The sequence below is a fragment of the Peromyscus eremicus genome, chromosome 19 (genome assembly GCF_949786415.1).
Source record: "Peromyscus eremicus chromosome 19, PerEre_H2_v1, whole genome shotgun sequence".
Lineage (NCBI taxonomy): Eukaryota > Metazoa > Chordata > Mammalia > Rodentia > Cricetidae > Peromyscus > Peromyscus eremicus.
In genome coordinates, this window is record NC_081435.1 from 2,317,444 (window position 1) to 2,342,725 (window position 25,282).

Sequence of the window (25,282 nt, forward strand, 5' to 3'; positions counted from 1 at the left end):
ATGGAGTAGATATACCTACACCTCTGCATTTCTTGTGACACTAGTTACAGTGGCCAAGATAGGGCTTGGGAAGAGGCTCAGTGGTTAAAGCCCTTGGCATGCTAGCTAGAGTCAGGACCAGAATTCAGGATCCTCAGAACAAGACGGCTAAGGAGACTAGCCATATTGTTGAGCTCTGGGTTTGATTGAGAGACCCTGCCTCAAAGATGAAAGAGCTATTGAGAATGATTCCCAACATCAGACTTAGGCTCATGTGCACTGCACCCCCACATGCCCACACACATACGCAAACATGCACATCTCCCACAAGAAACATGGAAAAGGCAATTTTAAAAAGCCAAGTTATGGGACTAATATACATACCCTTTAACAAATGCATGGTTAAAAAAATATTTTCACAGTGGAGCTTTACCCAGCCAAAAGAATGAAATGATATTTTTGCAAGAGAATACATGGAGGAGCCGGGCATAATGGTGCAGGCCTTTAATCCCAGCACTCGGGAGGCAGAGCCAGGAAGATTTCTGAGTTCGAGACCAGCCTGGTCTACAGAGCGAGATCCAGGACAGCCAGGACTACACACAGAGAAATCTTGTCTCAAAAAACAAAACAAAAAACAGGGACTACATGGAACTAGAGAACATCGTGTAAAGTGAAATAGCCATACTCAGATAACAGATACGTGTCTTTTCTTGTGGAGTCTTGAGGTTTTTTTTTTTTAATGAGATGAAAGTGGTAGAAGAGACACTTTGGAAAGGGGAGAAGGACCAATAGGAGTCTAAATCAATAGTATGAATATTACCATGGTACAGTATATACATACAGATAGTGTCATAAATGGAGTCATTTGCACGGTGCTAATAAAATGTTCTAATTCTAAGGCTAGGCTTGGTGGTTTACACCTTTAATCCAAGCACTAAGGAGGCAGAGGCAGGCAAATCCCTGAGTTCACTACACGGAGATGCTGTCTCAAAAAAGAGCCTGCCGGGCGGTGGTGGCGCAAGCCTTTAATCCCAGCACTTAGGAGGCAGAACCAGGCAGATCTCTGTGAGTTTGAGGCCAGCTTGGTGTACAGAGTGAGATCCAGGAAAGGCACCAAAGCTACACAGAGAAACCCTGTCTCGGGAAAAAAAAGTCTATAATTTCATATAGTTCTGTTGTGCTGTTACACATATAGAACTTTAAGGATCCATAGTATTTCATGAAATCTAATAGCCATTGTGGTAGAAAAGCAAATAGAAGGCATTAAACATTTTTTATTGTTGTATGTGTGTATATACATGATTTGTGTATTTGGTGGGTCACAAGTAAAGATCAAAGGACAATTTTAAGAGTCAGTGCTGTCTTACTGAGAGTCCTGGGGATCCAGCTCAGGTTTGCAGGGCAAGCACTTTCTAACCCACTGTGCTAGCTTGCCAGCCCTAGAATGCATTTTTAAATACAGATGAGACTGCGGATTAGGTCCTCTCTAAGCATGAGGATCTAAGTTTGATCTCCAGTACTCACTAAAAAGTCAGGTATAGCGCATATTGCTGTAGCCCCAGCCCTCCCCTCACTCCCAGAGGTGGTATCAGTGGATCCTGGGAGCTCAGTGGCCAGCCAGCTTAGCCAGATAGAGAGCCTGCAGTTTATATTTGGTTGGTTGGTTTGAGACAGAATCTTGGTTTGATGTCCAGGTTGGACTCAACTCACAGTCTTCTCCACTAGTCTGTGTCTGGTGTTTTAAAACATCGTGGCAGTGGCAGGAAACAAGCATGTCAGTGTAGTTAAAAGGGAAACTGACACATGTAACTAGAAGAAGACCGAAGATTTTGCAACTGTTCTCAAATACTGGACCAAGTGTTTGAGACAGACAAGTCCTTGTTTGTCTTGGTGGTTCTTATAGGATAGAGTTTAAGCATTGTGTTCTTGAGGAGACTTTCTCTAACTTCTGAAACTAGGTCATCTTCGTGGTCTTCTGTATTGCCACTGTCAAAATGCGAATCAAATTACTTTGCTGTATACTCTTTTATTGTCTGCCATTCTAGTAAACTGAGTTATGCAAAAGAAATGACATTATATTGGTCTCTGAATAGATTACAGTAGTGTTCATTGAAGCCTTATTGAATTAAAATGAATAAATTTTAAATCATTGGGGTGGTGTAATAATTGAGCATGTTTGTTAATGTGGTAAATTTCAATATATCAATTTAAATACAAGAACTGAAATCTGTAAACAATCAAGAGTTGACCACTTAAGAGAGGCAGGGGCAGTTGCAGAGAAAAACTAGATATAACAGACAAGCTAGAGGATATTGCTTCATTTTATGACTAAACAGTGACATTATTTAACCTTTTCATGGTTTTGTTTGTTTGTTTTTCAAGACAGGGTTTCTCTGTATAGCCCTGGCTGTCCTGGAACTCAGGTCCACCTGCCTCTGCCTCCAGAATGCTGGGATTAAATGTATGTGCCACCACCACCCAGCTTTCTCTTTCATGTTTTAAAGAGTTACTTTAGTTCTATTTTACCTTTGAACCACAGTACATATTTTCCGAATCTTTGTTTTATAATCCTTCACTTCAAAAGACAGGGAAAGGGCTCTCTGGTATATTACAGGAAGACACTGTTTTAACCCTGCTTTTATCCTTCTTGGAATCACTGGTTTTCTTCTACCTTCTGCTTCCCTTAACCTAACCTTTAAAACAGAAATGTTAAGACTGATAATACATCATTCTTTTCTGTTACCAGATTTCATTCTTGAGTTTTGCTGATGAGTGGATCATTTCTTTGAATCAGTTCCCTTGCTTTTCCTAGAGCGTGGCATAGTGTGTTCATTCCCTGGTTTTGTTTGCTTTGCTGTTTGTTTGTTTTTTTTGTTTTTTTTTTTTTGTTGTTGTTGTTTTCGAGACAGGGTTTCTCTGTGTAGTTTTGTTGCCTGTCCTGGCTCGCTCTCTCTGTAGACCAGGCTGGCCTCGAACTCACAGAGATCTACCTGGCTCTGCCTCCCAAGTGCTGGGATTAAAGGCGTGCGCCACCACCGCCTGGTGGATATTTCATTTTTAACTACATTTTTTTCTGATTATATAAGTGGTAAATTAGAGAAACTTTAATTTTGTGTGTGTGTGTGTGTGTGTGTGTATATACACTAAGAATTCTCATATCATTGCCTATAAGATAACATTTTAACATTTTAGAATATATTTTATATTCTCTGCACATACTTTTTTTATATATGTACTTTTCTCTTTGGTATTTACAAGTTTACTAGAAGACATTTTATGATCTTTTTATATAATAATTTATTGCCATTGTTTTTTTTTAAATATTGAAAGAAAATAAGGTGACTGAACAAAAAATGTCAGACATTCACTACGTGTGTCTTGTGTCATACTGAGCAAAGCAGATATAGAGTTGCTAAAATGCCACTGACTACTGAGTAGAGTATTGGGAGACCTGGGGAAATCAGTTACCTTTACTGAATAAACAGGTCAGAAAGGACAGTCCGAGTCGGGGCCACATAGCAGCTGTCCCACTGTTCCAGCTGGGGACCCAGCTATTGGCTACTCGGGCCGCTCGCTTCCAGTGGTTATGGAGGAGGTCACCAAGCCGCATCTCCTCCTTGGCTTCAGCAGGTCCCTCCACAGTCCAGGAGAGCAAGTGACCCCCCTCCTTGGGTTCTGAAAGGGTTATCTTCAGAGAAGACCACCCCATGGGCTGATCCGTGCCATTCAGTTGGTCATTGGACCAAATGGCAGAATTACCACAACAGTAGGGCTTACTTTTTACTACAGCAGATAAAAATCAGAGTTAGCTTTCTTCAGAAAAAAGTTTCTTGGGGTTGGTGAGATGACCCAGTGGGTAAAGCATTTGGACAGGGATTTGGGTCCCCAGAACTCACATTCATAGTGGTCTTCCTGTAATCCCAGAGCAACCTGGCTAGCTAAACTAGTCAAAAGTGAGCTCCAGGTTCAGTGAGAGACTATCTCAACATGTAAGATGGAGAGCAGTCAAGGAGTGCGCCCAGGATCAGTCTTGGGCTTCCATATTTACCTGCCCGCATGCACATGTGCACCTCATACACATGCACACATACCACACAGATATATACCCACCCACCTACCCAAGAAAAAGAAAAGGGTTCCCTCAGTTTGGGAGACTACAGGAAGGAGATTAGAAGTTCAAGACCAGTGTGGGCTACATAGTCAGCTTTAGGTCAGCCTAGACAACATTACAGAATGGGCCTATCTCATAGTCAGCTTTAGGTCAGCCTAGACAACATTACAGAGTGGGCCTATCTCAAAACCAAAGTAAGCAAAGTAAGAAGCTTTTGTTTTGTTTTGTTTTGTTTTGTTGAGACAGGGTTTCTCTGTGTAGCTTTGAGCCTTTCTTGGATCTCACTCTGTAGATCAGACTGGCCTTGAACTCACAGAGATCCGCCTGGCTCTGCCTCCCGAGTGCTGGGATTAAAGGCATGCACCACCACCTTTTTAGCCAGATGTGGTGGCACAGCCTTTAATTCCAGCACTGGGGAGGCTGAGGCAGGATCTCTGTGAGTTTGAGATCAGCCTGGTCTACATAGAGTGTTCCAGACCAGCTAGGGCTACATGTTGAAACCCTGTCAGATACTGCTTAGTTTGGTCATCCCTGACTCCACGTTTGCAGCTGGAGAGACGGGTTGGCAGTTCAGAGCACACACTGCTCTTGCACAGGACCTGAATTTGATTCCCACGTCCACGTCAGACAACTCTCAACCCCTGCAACTCCGGCTCCCGGGGGAGCTGACACCTCATCCTCCTGGAACACCTGTGCTCACATACACAGACACACAGACACATCTGTACACATAATTAGAAAATACAAATCAATTTTTAAAAATTCCAGAATTCAGAATGCTCCGAGATCTCAGAACTTTCCAATGTCATGCCAGCAGTCCAAAAACTTTACATTTAGGTATATTTTTAGACTTTGAAAAAATTTTTGTTTTTAGACTTTGGATTGACTATCTGCAAATACTTCAAAAGCAAAGAAACTAAAATCTGAAATACCAAGTCCGAAGTATGTGAAAAAGGATACTCATCTATATAAGGAAGTCCGAGTTAGTAGATGAAAACTGCTTTGTTTCTGTTCACAGGTTGAGAGCAGGACTGTGTGACCGCTGTGCAGTAACAGAAGAGCATATGCACAAAAAGCAGCAGGAGTTTGAGAACATCCGGCAGCAGAATCTCAAGCTTATCACAGAGCTTAGTGAGTTCCCTTTCTTTTTACCAAGAACCAAAGTAGACTGTCCTGTTGTTAAAACTTACTAGGGAATTGGCTGTAATTATAGTCATTTTTTACACTTTTAAAACTTTAAGTGTCTTCTTTTATAGATTTAATCTTATTGTTTTAGTAGGAAATAGGCACAAAAGTTATCTATGTATTGTTTACATTGTCCTTTAAAAATCTCTTAAGTTTTGAGACCAGAAGCATGTTTCTGGGCATATCTATATTTATTTCTTTTATCTTGACTGCATGCAGTTGGATGCATAGTAAAGTTAAATACAACAATGTAATATGTTCACAAAGGTGTGTACTGTTTTGATTTTCATGTATAATAAGTGAGTATATTATTTTCATTTTCCCCTTCCTACCCATTCATTAAGTTTTTTGTTAAATTTTTATCTCTTGCTCTATTAAAGTCATTTTTGCCTTTGGTCACCCTGAAAAAACTGAGTTGCCATATCCTACTGGTTGTGCATAAACAGTCTATTTGTCTCTATACCTCCTCGGTCAGTTCAGATCCTCTTTTCCCCACTTCCCTGCTCTCCCCCGCCTCTTCTTTTCAAGATAGGTCTTCCATTGTAGCCCACACTGGCCTCCTGTCCTTGAGTTTATAATCCTTCTACCTCAGCTTCTTCAGTATTGGAATTATAGATAATATTCCGACATGCCTGGCTCAAGTCACTGATTTCTTTTCATTATCATCAGAAGTCATTTTGTCCGTACTTTGTTTTCATTTTGCTTATGCTGTACTACATACCAACATTTTAGTCTTTCTATTATTTGTTTCTGAAAAATGCTAGTTGGTAATCTTGGTTTTATTTGGTTTGGTTTTCTGAGATAAGGTCTCATTCTGCCCAGGCTGATCTTGAAGTCATGGCAATCCTCCTGCCTCAGTCTCTCAATTCTGGAGTTATAGATTAGAGTCACCGTTCCCAGTTTCCTGGTAGTCTTAAAACATAATCCTGTCTTAGTTTCTGTTCTTATTACTATGATAAAATGCTCTAACAAAAGAAACTAGAGGAAAGGGCGTATCTTGGCTCACAGTTCCCATCCATCACAACAGGGAAGTCACAGTGGCAAGAGCTCAAGTAACTCATCAGTTGTGCCCACAGTCAGGAAAAGAGAGCACTGAATGCGTGCGTGCGTGCTGGTGCTCAGCTCTTTCTCCACTCTGCCTCAACATAATCAGTATAGTCCCTCAGAGACATGCACAGAGTCCCATCCCACAGGTAGTATTAGAATTTATCACCAGCCATCAGAAATCCTAATTTCTTAGTTTAGTATTAAAAGATTTTCATCACTAATTATACTCAGTCTTCCTTTTTGTACTAATTCTCTATCTGACATAATGATTTGTTCAGTTCATTTATCTCTCTCTGAATATATGTGATTTATGCATGCACATGTGATTGCAGGTTCATGTGCCCTAAGTACACATGTGGAGGACAGAAGTCAGTGTTGCTTTTCATACTATTTTTTGAGATAGGGTCTCTCACTGAACCTGGGGTTCACGATCTTAGCTAGGCTGGCTGGATAGCAAGCCCTGGGAAGTCACCCCGTCTTTGCCTCCCTCCCCCACACCCTAGTACTAAGATTACAGACATGGGCCCCCATAGCAGCATTTTATGTGGATGCTGGCGACGTGATCCCAGGTTTTCGTGTTTGTACAGCAAGCATTTTAACGCTGAGCCATCTCTCCAGCTCCCATTTCTGTATTCATTTTTCAAAATTAAAAAGCGAAGTTTACTGGATACATTCTCCACAAATGTATATCTTGAAGAAATTAAGTATTGGCCCATTGTATGAAAGAGCCAATCAATCCAGTCTATTTCTAAATAAAAGAAATAGGATTGATAATGGGGGATGTTAAAATTGACATCTGGCACAGTATTTAAGACCTACTGCAAAGGTAAGAACTAAAAGGCTGAATTTTATACATTTTGTCCCATGACTCCCCTCTGTATATTGCTAGTGTATATGAAAAAAATGTCATGTTACAGAATGACTTCACATGGATTGGGATAAGTTTTGTTCAGGTAAATGTGATTTTTTTTTCTTTCATTGAAAAAAAAGATTGTTTCCCCCTCACATAATATGCCCTGATTACAGTTTCCCTCCATTTCTCCCAGATCCTCCCCCTTTCCGTCTCTCATTAGAAAACAGACTTCTGTGAGATAATAATATAATAACATGAGATCTGTTGCACAAATCCTAACTGGTCTTAATAAAAACCCAGAGCCAGATATCAGGGTGAAAGCTGAAAGATCAGAGCAGCCGAGCAGCCACAGCCACCACCTCTTATCTCACCAACCCCTCAGCCTGAAAGAGCAAGAGCTCCTGTCTCCCGCCTTATATGCCTTTCTCTGCCCAGCCGCATCACTTCTGTCTCAACCTTCCTAGTGCTGGGACTAAAGGTGTGTGACCCCAAGTGCTAGAATGAAAGGTGTGTGCCACCACTGCCTGGCTCTTTTAGAATGGATTAATCTCATGTAGCCCAGTGTGGCCTTGAACTCACAAAAATCCAGATGGATCTCTGCTTCCAAATGCTAGGATTAAAGATGTGTGCCACCACTGTCTGGCCTCTATGTCTAATCTAGTGGCTTGTTCTGTCCTCTGATCTTCAGGCAAATTTTATTTGTTCAAAATATTACCACATGAAACAAAACGAACATAGCAGAATAGGACAAAACAAACAGAAGGAAAAGAGCCCAAGAGAAGGCACAAGAAACATTCCCACTCATCCGCACGCACATGCTGGAATCCCATAAAAACACTAAACTGGAAGCTATACTATATAAGAAGAGGCTCTATCTGTAGGGTAAAATGAGAGAAGAAAAAATATATAAAAATAAAGTAATTTTTTAAAAAATTTAATTAAAAAAGAAAGGAGGAGCCCTAACATGACATTATGAGACATTCATTTTCTGTTGGCCATCTACTGCTGGGCATGCAGCCTACTTTTAAAGCTTGTTTCCCTGTGAGACTCCCTTGGAGGAAACTAAATTTTCATTTGCAAGTGGTTATCAATTGGAATTGCTTCTGGGTGAGGGATGGGGGCTTGTGTCTACTTCTTTCAGCTCTAATACTCTATCTCATGCAGACCCATACAGGTCCTGTGCATGTTGTCTCAGTCTCTGAGTTCATATGTGCATCAATCATTTTGACTTATAGGGCCTTGTTTACTTGGTGTCCTCCATTCCCTCTGGCTCATACACTCTTTTCTGGGTCCTCTTCCATAGGGTCCCCTGATCCCTTAGGGGAGGGATTTGATGGAGACATCCCATTTAGGGCTGAGTATTCCAAGGTCTCTCACTCTCTAGCTGTGGGTCTCTGTATTTGTTCCCATCTGTTACAGGAGGAAACTTCTCTGATAATGGCTGAGCAAGGCACTGATCTGTGAGTATAGCAGAATGTCATTAGGAGTCATTTTATTTCTATGGTTTGTTTGTTTTTGTTTTTTTTTAGAACGGTAGTATCTGGTTGTACCTAGGACTCTGGGCTGTCTAGTCTCAGGTTCTCAGTCACCCAAGCAGTGTTGGATATGAGTTTCATCTCATGGAGTAGGCCTTAAGTCAGATCAGTTATTGGTTAGTTATACCCACGAGCTTTGTGCCACCATTACAAACTAATGTGTCTTGCAGGCAGGACACCATTGTAGATCAAAGGATTTGTGGCTGGGTTGGTTTTTAGGTTTCTCCTTTGGTAGCATGCAGAATACCCTCCTGTACCAAAGATGAAGGCTCAATGTAGGCAGTAGCCCTATTTTCCATGTTCAGTGAGTTGTGTAGGTGTTATCTTCAGCACTGGGCCTTGCTCTCAGTTTGTGGAGAACAATCTATACAATCTTGGCAAAAGCCTGGGTTGTTTTGGGGTTCCTGTTGGCCAACAACTCAATTAAATGTAACCCAATTCTGGTACTGGAAGCTTCATTTGGTGACAGAAGATGTCCATTTGGGGTTGTGTCTCCCTCATTTGGTGATTCCATTTAGATTACCTTCATATATGTATATATTTTAGGAAGCTTCTACTGTTTCAAAGGACCTTAGGTTAGCTGTCTCTCCCTGGATTCCCTTCACTTTCCACTTGATCTTCTTGTTCCAGCCCTGTCCCCAATCCATCCATAGCATTCTATTCTATTTCCCAAGGAGATCTGTCTGTCCACCATAGTCCCTGTAAGTTCCAGATTCTACTCAGAAGGTCATTTACTCACTCTAAGAAAATACATTTGGGCCGGGTGGTGGTGGCACACGCCTTTAATCCCAGCTCTTGGAGGCAGAGCCAGGCAGATCTCTGAGAGTTTGAGGCCAGCCTGGTCTGCAAAGCGAGATCCAGGACAGGCACCAAAACTACACAGAGAAACCCTGTCTCGAAAAATACCCAAAAAAAACAAAAACAAAAACAAAAAACATTTGGATTTATAAGTGGCTATTTTCTTGATCAATTTCTAGAATATGATTAACTTTTATTGGTGGAGGCTTTTTTTGCTGTAACATTTCTTAGATCTTGTCCTCCTAGTTTAGTAATGTTTACTTAACCCGTAGTAACATACAAATCACTGATAGGATCCTGGGGCTGTCTCCAGTGGAAAGTACATTCTATAGTTACCTTTTAGCTTTATAAATTAAATAAGGACGGGAAGATTTAGTAGAGATAGATTCTAATAGGTACAACTTAGAGTGGGATATATTTAAATTATTCATGAAAAGGTATAATAAAGAAGAAAGATTGATTTTACAATTGTGCTTGTATTTTATTAATATTCAGCATTATTATTTGTAATGCTGGCTATCAAACCCAGACCTTGGGAACACTAGGAAATATTTTTGTTATTAAATTTATTTCAAGGTAAGTGTCTAACATAATATTTGAAAATAGGAATGAATAACCCAGATGGAATTCTTTCTTGTCATAAGTGTGAATAATTAGACTGTACTCCTTAATATTTTGCCCACAAGCATTATATAAAATTATCAGTTAATGAGTTACATAGAATTGGCACAATATGAAATGCAGTAATCACTACCCAGGAGCAAGCTAGTTTTGCACAGTAGCACTGACCTTGCATAACATTATGATTTAGGATTAGAAATCCTCATTTCTGGCTGGGTATCATGCCTCACATCCCAGCAATCCCTTTTAAGGGGTTGAGACAGGAGGATTTCTGTTGGGTTGGTTTTTTTGTTTGTTTGTTTGTTTATTTTGAGGCTATCCTGGCCTATAGTTTCCAAAACACCCTGGGCTACAGAGTGAAACCTTGTCTCAAAAAAAGAAAAGGAATAAAATCGTAATTTTCTTCATAAATGTTGACATTTTAAGAACCTGACATGAATATCAATATGCTTTCTCTTCCATGTTGTTTTTAAGTGAATGAAAAAAATACTCTTCAGGAAGAAAACAAAAAGCTTTCTGAGCAGCTACAGCAGAAAATTAAGTAAGTATTTTCTCTCAATAGCAGCTTTTCTTTCTTTTATTATACTTAGTTGTACAAACTGAAAGTATAGTCACAGTTTCATTTTTTTAAAATTACAAAGTGCTCTACAATAAGAAATACAAAGAAAATCACTGCATTTTGTTTATGTTTTAGGGGACTGTCTATCAGCATCTTAAAACATTTAAAGCTTCAAATAACATAAGTAGTAGAAAAATTATTGAATTACTTTGTATTTCAAATAAATATTTCAGATTATTTACTTCTTTTTCCAGTGTTCTGGAGGCTTTATAGTAAGTACTTCCTCTTGCAGAATTCTCAGCATATAAACACGTCTCTCTTCTGTTTTTATCGCTCTTCCCTTCTCTGTAGGAATGAAAATTACTTTTTATCCTCCATTCTCCCTGCTCTTCTGCTTTGTATTATTCCTAATCCAAACTGTGATTCTGCAGAGTAGTTTATTATCCATATTTTACAGATGAGAGATGCAAAGCTACCAAGTCAAATGACTCACCTGTAGTTTCTTCACTAGTGAGTAGTGTGAGCACGAACCAAACCTCTATCTTCTGACTTAAAAACCTTGCTTCTTTTCACTGTGCAGCACTGTCTCAAAATGTAAACAAAGACTTTTTTTTTTTCTAATCTGAGATTAGAGATAGGGCTTACTTCTTAGTTCCCACTGGGCTGGTTAGTTTCATGTCAACTTGACGCAGGCTAGAATTAACTGGGAAGAAGAAGCCTTAGTTGAGAAAGTATCCCATAAGTAAAGTTAGGTTGTTTTTATTTAGTGTCTTTTTTGGTTTTGGTTTGTATTTAAGTTTTGAAGTGGAGTCTTGTTATCCAGGTGACTTTAAAATTGTGGTCTCAAGAAGTTATCTTACCTACTGGTTAGCTGGAACAGCAGGCACAGCAAGATGACTGCCCCCTGTGATTTTTTTTTTAAGACTGTTGAATTCAGGGTAGTACCTGTAATGTTACAGAATTATTAATGTCCTGTTACATTTAAATAGTCTAAGCCAGCAGTGGTGGCACAGGCCATTGATCCCAGCTCTCAAGAGGCAGAGGCAGGTGGATCTCTGTGAGTTCAAGGCCAGCCTGGTCTACAAAGTGAGTTCCAGGACAGCACAGAGAAACCCTATCTAAAAAAAACCAATAATGAAATAAATAAACAAATAATAAATAGGCAACCGTTAAAAACTCAAGTCTAGGAAAGACTGAGTCCATAGCGAGTGTATAAAAATGCATACATTCTTGTTCACTGATCTTCTGTGATGAAAAGTGGCCTGAGCCTCAAAGTTGTTTTGTTTATTACGTGTGCTGATTGACAACCTATGTTTATTTTAACTGCCGGAATGCTATTTGTGGTATTTATTTTCTTACTCCATGTGAATAGTCACGTGTTTTGCAGTGACCTTATCAAGGTATTTATTGCTGATGACACCTCAGACTCTACTAATAAGGAATTCCATGGAATCTGTCTGATTATCAAAGGGATTTATTCTGGGTTGACTCACAACAAGCAGAAAGGAGTTGGTCGAAGGATCCAGGAGGGGTGGGGTGCGGTTCTTCGGAGAACTCTGCCTTGATCCGAAGCACCAGCATCCAGCATCCAAGACCACAGGGTAGCCAGAGAGTGCGAGCACATCTCATCCCAGGGCTTAAGGGGTGGTGTGTGTCTTCGTGGTGTCATCATCCCCATCCCACCCCCACCCTCATCCCACCCCCACCCCGGGGTGAAGCACCGACAACCTCCTCTACATTCTACTTACTGCGTGTATTGTGCATTTTCATTAAAAATACGTCTGAATAGTTCTTCCAACAATTTCAGATAGGTTATTGTTGACATATACCTATTTGCTACAACATGATTTAGCACATGTAGCTTATGATACATTAGCTTTGAAAGTATTAGCCTTGTTATTTACATCTTTAAATACCAATAAATAATATACTAAGTGTTTAGAGATTACACAGAATTAAATGAGTGATGGCCTGAAAGCCTAAAGTGTGTTAAGTATATTGAAACTAAATTGTCATTTACTTGATAGAAACATTAGTTCTCAGTCTAGAGAGAGCACTCAGTGGTTAAGACTGCTTACTGCTCTTGCAGAGGACCCAGGTTCAGTTCCCAGAACACATAACTGCACTTGCCTCTAACTCCAGTTCCAGGAGATCCAGTGCTCTTTTCTGACCTCCACAGCTTCCTACGTGCATGTAGTATACATGCTTACACTCTGACACACACATATATACAGTAAATAAGTTTTTTAAATGTTAATTCTAATTAATATAGAATTTATTTTTAGTGTTCTGAAATACACAGACTTTTTCTGTTAGTCATTGATCTTGATCTTTTAAAAAGCACATAATAGTCACATAGACAAACTCCAAACAGTGCAGGAGGGCAGCTGTAGAGATGGCGACGACTCGGTGGTTAAGAGCACTGGCTGCTCTTCCAGAGGACCCAGCAACCACCTGGTGGCTCCCAACCCTCTGTAGTGGGCTCTCATGCCTTCTTCTGGCATAGTCATACATGCAGATAGAGCACTCATACACATGAAATAAATGGATCTTAAAAAATCTGTTATAGTTCTCCGTACTTTTCTGAGATTTAAGACAGTTGTGATCGTCTTGAGCCAACTTTTTCAGTAACTTACTCTCCTCAACGTGTTCTCCTTTTGGTTAGCAGTTTTTTAAAATAACAAGTATCATCTTACAAAGGCAACATCATTTCCTCTGACTTCAGATACACCATAGTGTCACTCTTTGACTACCTGAATTCCCCTAACTCATGTGAGCTGAATTTGATGTTACAGATTTCCTGTGTGGCAAGATAATTATTAAGTGAAACTGCAGTAAGAAATTATTCAGTAGAAAAGAAGAAGAACCATCTCTATCATTCACAGAAAGCAAATAATTAAATAAGCTGGATTTTGAGGTCATAGCTCTCTTGGATCAAAGGAGTCTATATAGAATTTCAGAGGATTCATTTTATTGACTCTAAAAGTGAATTTGTTGTATGATGTCTTTACATTGTTTGGATAGTATTGGTGCAAGTTCATTATTTCCCAGGAGTAATTATGTCTGACAAGATGAAGTGTTTAGAGTGTTTTCTAAGCTTGTTTAGAGTCACACCGCTGATCCCGGCTTCACCTTCTGGGACCATCTGGAACTTGACTTCACTTTTGGTGCCTCAGAAAACAACTGCCTGGCCCACCTTGTTCTTTCACTTGTTGGCTGTCCTTCATGAGGACTCTTCAGAGTGCCGTTTAAGTTTTTGCTCAGTGATCCAGGTAGGATCTAAACACAGAGCAAGGCTGCCAACTCCTTATCTTTGTTTCTATTTACTTATGTATGTTTGGACAATATTAAGTAAAAACAAACATACATATTAGTTTATCTTTTCTCTGCCTTATGTTTGCAAATTTGTTATTTTAAGTATAAATGCAACATTTCAGAGACATGGTTTAATAGTTCATTGGAGAAACCCTTTATTATACACACACCTTTCTTTTGTTCTTTTTTAAATTTTTGTTTGTTTTTGTTTCTCCAGACAGGGTTTCTCTGTGTAGCTTTGGCGCCTTTCCTGGATCTCACTCTGTAGCCCAGGCTGGCCTCAAACTCACAAAGATCCACCTGCCTCTGCCCCCTCTCCCCCTCCCCCGTGCTGAGATTAAAAGCGTGCACCACCACAGTCCGACTCCTTTTTAAATTTTTGTTAATGTTTTCTTAATCTTTTTTCATTCCCCCCTCCATGTGTATGTGTGTGTGTGTGTGTGTGTGTGTGTGTGTGTGTGTGTATGTGTGTGTGTGTGTGTGTGTGTTGATATGATACCCTTGTGTGTCAGAACAGCTGTGTGTCTGCAGTTATTTGTGTGTAGCTGTCAGAGGACACACAAACATATGATCCACACCTCAAGCATTTGTCCTTCTCTTCTTAGTCACTCCCACTTATACCAGGCTAGCTTGCTTGCAAATTCCTGGGGATTTATCTGTCTTTGTCTCCGATATTATATTAGGAGCCCTGGGATTACAAACACATGTCCTGTGTTTAGATGTGTGTGGGTTCTAGGACTCCAAACTCAGGTCCTCATATTTGTGTGGCAAGCCGTTTACTCACTGAGGCATCTCCCTCGCTGCTTAGGACCCTTTTTGAGATAGCACTTGTAGTTAATACTGGCTTACATTTGAGGAACTAAGCTATATCTTTCCTTTTTACAAACCTCCCATAAAAAAGAAAAGAGGGAAGTGCAGAAGCATGCCTAGTCAGCCAATAAGGAAAGCTGAGCGCAGGAAGGTTAGATAACTTACTCAGTGTGACTAGACACTCTTGACTTAAAAAGCCCGCCATAGGCTGCCTGTACATAGTGTCACCCTGTAGATGGCAAAGCACAAATTCTCTCTCTTCTGACACATTTGCTCCTGTTTTTTAAATGTTTAAATTACATTTGTATGTGTGGTGGTTTTAATGAGAATGGCTCCCAAAGACTCATATATTTGAATACGCGATCTCTAGTTGATGGAGCTGTGTGGAAAAGATTGGCCTTGTTGGAGGAGGTGTGTCACTGGGGGCAGGTGAGTCTCACTCACAAAATGTGAGCTCTCAGCTTCTGTTTTATGCCTGCCTATCTGCCTGCTGCTGCCATGCTCTCCACCATGATGGCCATAGACTCTAACTCTGAAACTAAGCCCCAAATAAACTCCCTTGATCATGCTGTTTTATCACAGCAATCAAAAAACTGTGTGTGTGTGTGTGTGTGTGTGTGTGTGTACATGTGTGTAGTAATCATAGGATAACTGGGGTGTCAGTTCTTTCTGCTATGTGGACCCAGGGATCAGACTCAGGCTGTCAGGCTTAGCTACAGCACCTTTACTGGCTAAGCCATGTCAGTGGCCCCCCAGCATTTATTCTTGTGCTGTTGCACTTTCCTAGGTTTGCCTCATAGCTCTAGGTCGGGGCGGCTCCCGTGTGCTGCTGTTCCCACTGATATATAGCAGGTTCGTTTCTATTCTCTTGCGCTTTCTGTCTCTCACAGGTTTAAGTGACTTCTGTCAGTGCCATGTATCAAGGTCAAAGTATGCCTGAGGTTGAAACCCTGAAGCGTGTCACTCCTAGTAATAACTTGGTGACTGGAGTCTGTGTTCACACCAAGTTTGTGTTTCTTTTTTTGTTTATTGTTTGCAGTGAGAGGGTATCAAGAAGGTCATTTTCAGATTTCCCAGTAGCCAGATACTCAATGAAGCATTCCTTAAGAACATTGTTCTAATAACTCTACTTTTAAAAATCAGCCTTTGAATTATTTATATAATAAACTTACGTTGGTTCTAAGGAATTAAAGTATCAGATTATTTGTTCTTTGGTTGAAATTTGATGAGAAAATTTAAATAACAGCATGATGGCTATATAACATTGAGTTCAATTATGTTTTAACTGGAGATATAAATTCTTCAAAGTAGTGAAGGAGAAAGCTAAGTTTTAAAAACTTTTAGAGTAGACCCCTTTTGAAGAGAAACCCTGGCTCCTAGATCGTTGAGAAAGAATAGCTGAAACAGTTTTGGAGTTTTAAGAGGTAGACTCCAAGTAAAACAAGAGGGAACACTGACATCATCAGAAGGAAAAGCTAGAGGAAGGTGGCAGGTGCATAACTAAATGAATAAGACAGGAACACTTCAATTAAATCAGGTAAAACAAAAGTTGCACTTCCTCTGTCCAGTGCCTGCCTTTCCTGGCGGAAGAGGGTAAGAGTTCGTGCTTGTTTTCATAGCCAGAGGCACTGCTAGTTAGGACTGCTTTGTGTTTGGGGGTTGTGGTGGTGGTGTGTGTTTGTCTGTTTCTTTTGTGATTCCCACCTCCTTGTAAATAGACCCTGCCAGGACGGATTTTCTTTTGTGACTCATTTATGTTGCTGGTTGAGTTTTTATGACTATTGAGAATGCAGACAGTGCTAGGGTTAGTTCAGGCCAGGTCACCTAAGTTTTACACTCCATTAACTTGCAAGGATTTCTCATATGACTTTTTTTTATATAGAGTAAGAGAACTATTAAGTTATTAAAAATTACATGTTAAATATATTGCACAGAAAAGTAGCTAAAAATAATAGCACATTGTAGATTTAAAGTTTGGTACAAATATAAGTTTTAAGTGTTTTACTTTATAAAATGGGTTTACAAAGTGAATTTATTAGTTAGCTTGATTAAATCATCCCACAGTATCAACATATCAAAACATGATATATACATATGTATGTGCCTGTGTGTATACATACATACATATATATACAGTCATTTTTATCAATTAGAAAAATTAATTAGATATTAGCTCTAAGATTGTCCTTTATCATATATTATAGAATTTTAGATAACAAATAATACTGACTTTATTCAGGAAATTAAAGTATAAATATTTGTTAGGAAACATTTGTCTTTGTCCTAGATTTATTTTTATTTTATTTTAAATTTGTGTGTGTTGTGCACATGACACATGATAACACCTGTGGAGGCCAGAGGACAACTCTGTACAGTCATTTCTCTCCTTCCATCTTTACATATGTTGTGAGGATCACACTCAGGTTGCCAGTTCACTCAACATGCACCTTTACCTACTGAATCGTCTTGCTGGCCTTCTGTCAGTCTTTGCTGATTGTAGTTTATAAAATTCTTAAGTAGTTCTTTGAACTCAAGTGACAAGTTAATTTTCATAATATAACTAGTTTGGTCTTTAAAAAATAAATGGCTGACAGAATAGTACTGTTCATTAGTTAATAAGGTCAACAGTGGTTTGGCATAGGTCATTAGGTCATACAACTCAATCCAAACCCAGCTTTTCTAGGTCATTTGAAACACCTTTACTTTGGCCTCCGATGCTGCAGTCTGCACTGTCTCCTTCAGTTTCAGATGTTTCAGTTAGGTTAGAATTCTGCTGATACTCCCCACCTTGTACTGACTTACCTGCACACTTCTCTAGTCTCTGGGTTTGGAACAATAGATGCAAGGGATAGCGTCTCTTATATCTTTGTATTTATATTCTACTATAGTTACATATTATTTAATAGATGTTTTAATAAATATTTACAGAATTCATTCTCTTTCAATTTGTCATTTTGCTCCAGAAATGGTCAACAGGATCAAGTAGCTGAGCTTGAATGTGAGGAAAACATTATTCCAGATTCACCAATAACATCCTTTTCATTTTCTGGCACTAACCGGCTACGAAGAAAGGAGAATCTCCATGTCCGATACATAGAACAAACACATACTAAATTGGAGCACTCTGTATGTACAAATGGTAAGGATCAGAGTTGTGTTTTAGTTAGCTGGTTTTGTAAAGTACCCACCTACTGTTTTATGTATCCTGGTTTGGTGGAAGGAAGCTGGACATTGTTCAGATAATCAAGGATATCACTGAAGTTAACCTCCATTAGTAAAATGACTAATAAGGTATTTTTCTGCTGGCATTATATACAGACATGAGCAATAGTTCATCTGAATATGTGTGCATAATCTTATATGTGTGTTTGTGTCTAGGTATTATATGTATGTGCCTGGAGCCCACAGAGGTCAGAATAGAGTTGGATCCTCTGGAACTGGAATTACAGGAGGTTGTGAGCTGCCTGCCACGTGGGTGCTGGGAACCAAACCCAGAAACTGCGAAAGCAGCAAATGCTCTTAACTGTTGATCCACCCCTCCAGCCCTCTGCATGGAATTTTTAATGTATATATTTTATTGAACCTATTTCTTTTCTTTTTGAGACAGTCTCTGTTCCCTTGACTGTCCTGGAACTCACTTTGTAGACTAAGCTGGCTTCAAACTCACAGAGATGCACTTCCCTCTACCCCCAGAGTACTGGGATTGAAGGCTTGTGCCACTGTGCCTGGCTTAATATACCTTGTTTGTTTGTTTGTTTGTTTTTGTTTTTGAGACAGGGTTTCTCTGTGTAGCCCTGGCTATCTTGGGACTTGTTCTATAGACCAGGTTGGCCTCGAACTCAGATCCACTTACCTCTGCCTCCCAAGTGCTGGGATTAAAGGCATGCTCCACCATGCCTGGATTGTGGAAACTATTTCTAATTCTATCACAGTTTACTATTTTGGCTAAATGCTTCAAAAACTACTTTTTCAAATGGCCTTATACTTGTAGCTTATGTGATATGACACTGATTGTTTTTTTATTGCCCATTTTAAGTTAAGGACAAAGTCTTTAACTTAAAATGGGCAATAAAAAAGTCTTTTCCAGGAGGTTTACTAAGTTGTAAAGATATTTGTATAAAGTGAATACATTGTTGATAGTCATGCTTTTAAAAAGTAAGTAGATCTATGTGGCTAGAGAGGTGCCTTAGCAGTTAAGAACAATGGCTGCTCTTTCAGAGGACCCAGATTCAATTCCCAACAAGCACATAGCATAACACAACTCTTTTAACTCCAGTTCCATGTGTTGCCCTTACCTGGTCTCTGTAGACATCAGGCACATATGTGATACACAGATATACATACAGACAAAACACTATGTACATGAAGTAAAAATAAATAAATAAATCTAGGATCCTGGAAAGATGGCTTGGTAGTTAAGAGTACTTGTTCTTGCATAAGACCTGGGTTAGTTTCCAGCACCTATATGGTGACTTACACCCATCCATAACTCTAGTTTCAGGGATCTGATTCTGACATCTATGGGCATGTGGTGTAAATAGGTATATGCAAGCAAGACATGCATACATACAAATTTGTAAAATAAATTTTAAAAATTAATTAGGTCTTTATTCTTTGAAAGTGTAAGTAAGTCTTATTACACTTAAACTGAAAGTAGAAGTGTGTGAGTCTTATGAAGAGACAAAGGAAACTAGATTAGAATGAAGTGGGGAGGGTGATGAGAGGGAGGGCCAGGTAAAGGAGGAGTATGGAAAGGACAACACTAACAGCCTTGGAAAAACCACATGGAAACCTCCTACTGCAGAAGTTCCTAAAATATATACATATGTGAAAGGAATTTAAATGGGGTCGCCATATAATGGGGGAGACAGTGTCCCAGCTAGACATCTTAAGCCACCAAGTAAAACTTCCAGTGCCAGGAATGGGTTACACTAGTTGAATTGTTGGCCAAAGGTGTCTCAGACCACCACCTCACAAATATTACAGGCTATTTCCAAGGCTATTGGTTGCTCTCCACAACCTGATGGTAAGGCCCTATTGCTGAAGACACAGTTTACTTATTGAACGTGGGGAAACTGAGCTGGTGCCCAACTAGAAGCTTCACCCCTCTTGACTATCTTTCATGGTTCTGGAAGGTTTTATGCACTAAAAGAGGAGAAAAGTAACCACTTTCACCCAGCTATAAAGCCTATAACCTACAACAGACACCTGCCTACAAAGTATACTGGCACAGTAGTGGCTCAAATGTTATGGGAGTGACCAACCACTTTTTGATTGGATACAAGGCCCACTTCATGGGATGGACCCCTACCTGATGCTGCTAATGTGGCCAAGAACCTGAGACTAGATAAGTCATGAACCTAAGGGAAAGTCTGCTACTGTTACTCTGCTAAAGGAATATAGCAGTAAAATTACTCCTACTGACATATTGCTATACCCATAGAGCACTGTTCAGTCCCCATCAGAGAAGCTTCTTGCAGTACATAGTAATTAACAAAGAGATGTACAACTGAAAACAGAGAGCGTGAAAGACTCTGAGGCACTCAGCTCTAAATGGGATGTCTCTATCAAATCCGACTCATGGCAGCTCAGGGATGTGTGCAGAAGAGGAGACGGAAGATGGCTAGACTCAGAGGTGGTAGGGGACTCCAGACACAGAGGCAGGACTGACACACAGGAACTCAGACACTGGCAGTGCACACAGGACCTGCCGAGGTTTAAACAGACAGAACTCCAGCACGGAGAATGGGAAGTGGACACAAAGTCCCACCCCTAACTGATAACTTGCTGGGAGAGGGGAAGCCAGTTTTCTTCAGTGGAGTGTCACTAGGTTTACCAAGCACACTGCAGGCAGGCCTCTGGCCCAGGAGTAGTTAGCGAGCCAACACAAACGGGCTCCATGGTGTTTTGTGTGTGTGTGCTTTTTTAAGTTAGCCTGTTTTGATTGGGGTTTTATAAAAAAATGTTTTCCTGGTTGTTTTGTTTTTGAGTGAAAACATGAAGGTGAATTGGTTTGGAGAATTTGGGTGGAGAAAATATATGATTAAAATATATGAAAATTTTTAATAAAAATTAAAGTTATAAAAAAATAGTTAACATCTTTATTGTTTGAAAAATGTAAAACTTGGCATTTTTCTTCATTTTGTGAGTTTTTATCACCATCTAGTGGAAAACAGAAGAAATATTTTTAAATCCTTTATCTAATTGGAGTTAAAATATAAGACCCTATGTCTTAAATGAATATTTATTGGTCTTTAAGTTTTGGCAAGATCTGAGTCATGATAGACAGCTATCTGTATAATTTAGATCATGATTATCTATATGAATCTGTGAAAAACAACTGCAAGCGATCTTTTTTTTTTCAACCCCTGCAGACGATCTTATAGTCATTTATCCATAAAGTCTTCTGACTTATTTCCTAATTGTAGAAAACAAGCATATAATATAAATACTTTAAAACAATTTCTTTAAATCTTATTCTATTCATTTTTTTTACTTAGAAAGTAAAAATAATTTTAAATGATTTAATGACTTAATTAGTGCTATTCTTTTTATCATATTTACTTACGTTAAAAGTTTCTAACACTTCTTAATTTTCAAGTTATAATTAAAGTACAGCTTTATTCCTTTGCCTTGCGTTTTGGTTATCTTGAAACTAAATATTTAAGCAGTAGAAATATTTCCAATAAAGCATGTTTCAGTTTCCTTTCAGGACAGATTGTAAAGAAACATGGTCCAGCAACATTTTCATAAACTTAGCGCTTTATCCCATATAAGAAAAGTGACTGAACTGTCGCTTCCTAGGTAACTTAGGTCACAAGAAAGTAACCTGTTCTGAGTTCCCCTCTCCCACTATCCTAACCTGCAACTTTGTTTCTCAGTGAAACTAAAGACTTAGAAGAATTGTGTCAATAAAATAATGGTTGTGCTGCATTAAAGACAAATTTATTTGACTTAGCAGAATGAAGCTTGATAGTATCTTTTATCATTGTTTATTCTGTAACTTTCTTTTTCTTAGAATTAAGAAAAATTTCCAAGGCTTTAGCTCCTGCACCACAGAACTCTGAGGAACATGAAATTCTGGTGGCTGACACTTGCAATCAAAGTCACTCTCCACTTTCTAGTAAGTAGATATTCAGGTTGTAAGTTTAAGATTGTGGTTGTTGGTGGGCAAAAATGACCAACAGTCAGAATTAGGCAGTATTTTAAAGGTATGGTGTTTTTGGTGTTACTGTTGTTTTTGGTTTGATTTGGTTTGGTGTTTGGATTTGAGTTTTAGTTTTGTTTGTTTGTTTGAGACAGGGTTTCTCTGTGTAGCCCTGGCTGTCTTGAACTAGCTCTGTAGACCAGGCTGGCCTTGAACTCAGAGATCCGTCTGCCTCTGCCTCCTGGGTGCTGGGATTAAAGGTGTGCAACAACAACACCACCACCACCACCACCACCACCACCACCACCACCACCACCACCACCACCTGCCCTTAAAGGTGTGTTTGAGAAAGTAATCTTATGCTAGTATTAATTCATGTAATGTAAAATGCTAATAATTTAAGTAAAAAAGACTTTATTGTGATTTATTCCTTTATTCATCAAATATTTAAGAGTCTTCTATGTCAGGCACTAAACAAAGAAAGCCTTTGCCATTTTGGAGCTTTCAGTCTGGTTATGGGAGAAAGAAAATAAATTCATGTCAGGCAAAGTCAAGTGCTCTGCAGACAACGCCAGGTGAGAAGACAGCAGAGTCTCACTACAACATGACACTCGAGCAGAGGCTAGGGGAGCAAGTGGTGTCCAGGGACAGCATCCTAAGCAGAGCACAGCTTCAGTTAGCTTGCTGGGAGCATTGTGGAAGTCTGGCTGGTGCAGGATGGGTGAAGGGAAGAGTGATCAGGCACCAGGAATAATAGAACTGCTTCTTTACAGAAGAGATGGGGATAGCAGGGTTCCAGGGTGTGGAGAAGCTTAAGATTCAGGGGTTTGGCTTTGAAAATATTGTTTGAAATTCAGAATATGTTCAGATAAAGGTTATTAAAGATTAGGGGTGGAGGACATGTATGAGCTTATCTTTAGAGGAGAAAGTTAAGAGTACTGAGATACATGTAGAAATTGTTTACATAGTATTAAAACCATGAGGTTACCAAGCAGATCAGTGTAGATGGAAGAGACAATTTCAGGGACCAAGGCCTGAGCAGCTCCACCATTGTGCTAAGCAGTGATTTTTGTTATCTCCTTTTTTTTCTAGGAACCATTTTACACGTTTTTCCACCCTAGTTATTTCTTCCTTCCTTCCTTCCTTCCTTCCTTCCTTCCTTCCTTCCTTCCTTTCTTTCTTTCTTTTTTTTTTTTTCTTCAAGACAGGGTTTCTCTGTGTAGTTTTGGCGCCTTTCCTGGATCTCACTCTGTAGTCCAGGCTGGTCTCGAACTCACAGGGATCCGCCTGGCCCTGCCTCCCAAGTGCTGGGATTAAAGGCGTGCGCCACCACCACCCGGCCTAGTTATTTCCCCATAGAATTTTAGTACTGTAGACACACAAAGTACTCTGTGTGTTCTTTGTACTTTATACATAAAGAATAAGAAAGATATTTTTGTCCCCAAAGCCCCCTTTTTCTCTCTCTCACACACACCCTGACAGTGTTACAGCTGTTTCTATTGTGATGTAAAGGTCGATAAAATGAAGAGGAACTAACAAAGTAACCATGTAAAGACCTTCCAGTGGGAAAGGAGGCGTGACAGTAGTGGCTTTTAAGCCAGCTGAAGAGAAGAGGAGGAAGTGAGCAGCTATACTGAACAGTGCTGATAGATGATTGTACTGAAAAGATGATGGCCTCTTAGACTTGACCATAGAATGTGGTTGCATAGAGATCATTAGTAAACTAGTAGCATGATTCCAAGCTTGAAAGGTACAACAGTGATTATCTGAAACTATCATTAAAAAATTGGAGGCTGAAAAAGCAGAAAGCATACGTGTAGATTGATGAGTCTTCTAGGGTATTGTTCAGTAAAGGAAAAAGAATGGGACAGTGACTAGCAAGAGAAATGGGTCAAATTGCCTTATGTTTTTAAGATTGGCAGCAAATTTCTGTGCTTGATGAGATGATCGTGTAAAGGAGAAAATTAGTAATACACATGGAAGATGAAATAACTGCTAAACCATTGAGAAGGTGAAAGCCATAGGCTAACTGAAAGGGTTAGCAGTGTTAATTACCTGTTTCGTGTCCTGTTAGTGGCAGACTGCTATTCTAGAGGCCGCAGATGTTCCTGTATTGCTGTGAATGTATAGTTACTTGGACAGTTGTGTTTGTATATATGTAGGCTGATTCCTAGCCCTGCCCAGGGTGCTCGGAATAGAACACATGCATATGGCAGATGCTCAGTACTCACTGCTCCTTTTTCTCTTCTGTGGCTGCCTTTACTCAGTCGTTGGCCTTCTTGTCTTTGTTTCCTGTTTTTGTTGTTATTTGTTTGTTGTGTGTCCCTCTTACCCCGTGCTAGAGATTGAAACCAGAGCTTTCACATGTGAGGCAAGTGGCTTTCTACTGAGCCATACCCCAGGCCTGTCTGCTTATATTTTATTGTATCTCCAGCTACTCTGCTGGTCTTCTCTTGTTGGCATGTACATATATATTATCTTCCATTTAAAAAATCCTCTTCTTAATCTTTGCTGCTTTTAGCTATAGCTTCTCCTCAGGGTTAAGGGAGTAGTCTGTTCTCAGTACCTTTGCTTAACGCTCATCTATTCCAGCCTACTCTAGAATTGACTATTCTCCTGCCGTGTTCCTTGTGATGGAGAGAGAAAAGAATACAAAGAGGCCAGACGAGAAGGACCCAGTATGGAGAAAGAGAACGTGTTTGCACACCCTCTCTCTTACTGATCTAGACTGTCAAAGTTGTTGTTATCAGGGAGGGGCACTTGAAACAGAGCTTGCTAATGTGCTTTCTCTTTCTGTAAAATCCTAAGTAGTCTGCTCCTGTTCATATGCTCGTAAGAGCCCAATCTGAGTCTCTGTTCGAGACTTTGCTCCTGAATCCAGAGCAGTGAATCTGCTTGCTGTTGAGAGTTTATCTTCAGCATGTCCAAAATTGAAGTTCTTTCATCAGCCTTAATCTTTATCCTTACATTCAGAGTCTCAGTGATGACACTGTATACATCTCTTTAGGTTTCCTCAGTCAGAAAGCTGAGTCGTCTTAGACTTCTGCTTCCTCATTTCTAAACATCCTCAAATTTTCCATGGATTCTACTGCCTCCCACTTGTTTTACACATCTCTGTACCCTCTGTACTAATTTCAGGCACCAGCATCATCAGAACTGTTGGAGTTCTTTTGCTTCATTCTCCTGTCGGGATTTGCTTCTTGGCTGAGTTTGTCACAGTCAGAATTATTCTTCTTACCCAAGTGTTTACATCTGGCCTTTCAAAACTCACGACTCGTTTTCTTGTTCACAGGAGAAATTGTGAGCATAATTTGACCCCTCA

General features: G+C 39.7%; 1 protein-coding gene across 4 annotated transcripts in view; it reads left to right on the forward strand.

The window, feature by feature from the left end:
• Rbbp8 (RB binding protein 8, endonuclease) overlaps window positions 1-25,282 on the forward strand; it is a 100,499-nt gene that overhangs the window by 46,823 nt on the left and 28,394 nt on the right. For all 4 annotated transcript variants that reach the window (XM_059246036.1, XM_059246033.1, XM_059246035.1 and 1 more), the window contains exons 5-8: window positions 5,109-5,221; window positions 10,604-10,670; window positions 17,777-17,952; window positions 21,832-21,936. In XM_059246036.1, coding sequence (XP_059102019.1) covers window positions 5,109-5,221; window positions 10,604-10,670; window positions 17,777-17,952; window positions 21,832-21,936 — 461 coding nt within the window. The remainder of the gene's footprint in view (window positions 1-5,108; window positions 5,222-10,603; window positions 10,671-17,776; window positions 17,953-21,831; window positions 21,937-25,282) is intronic.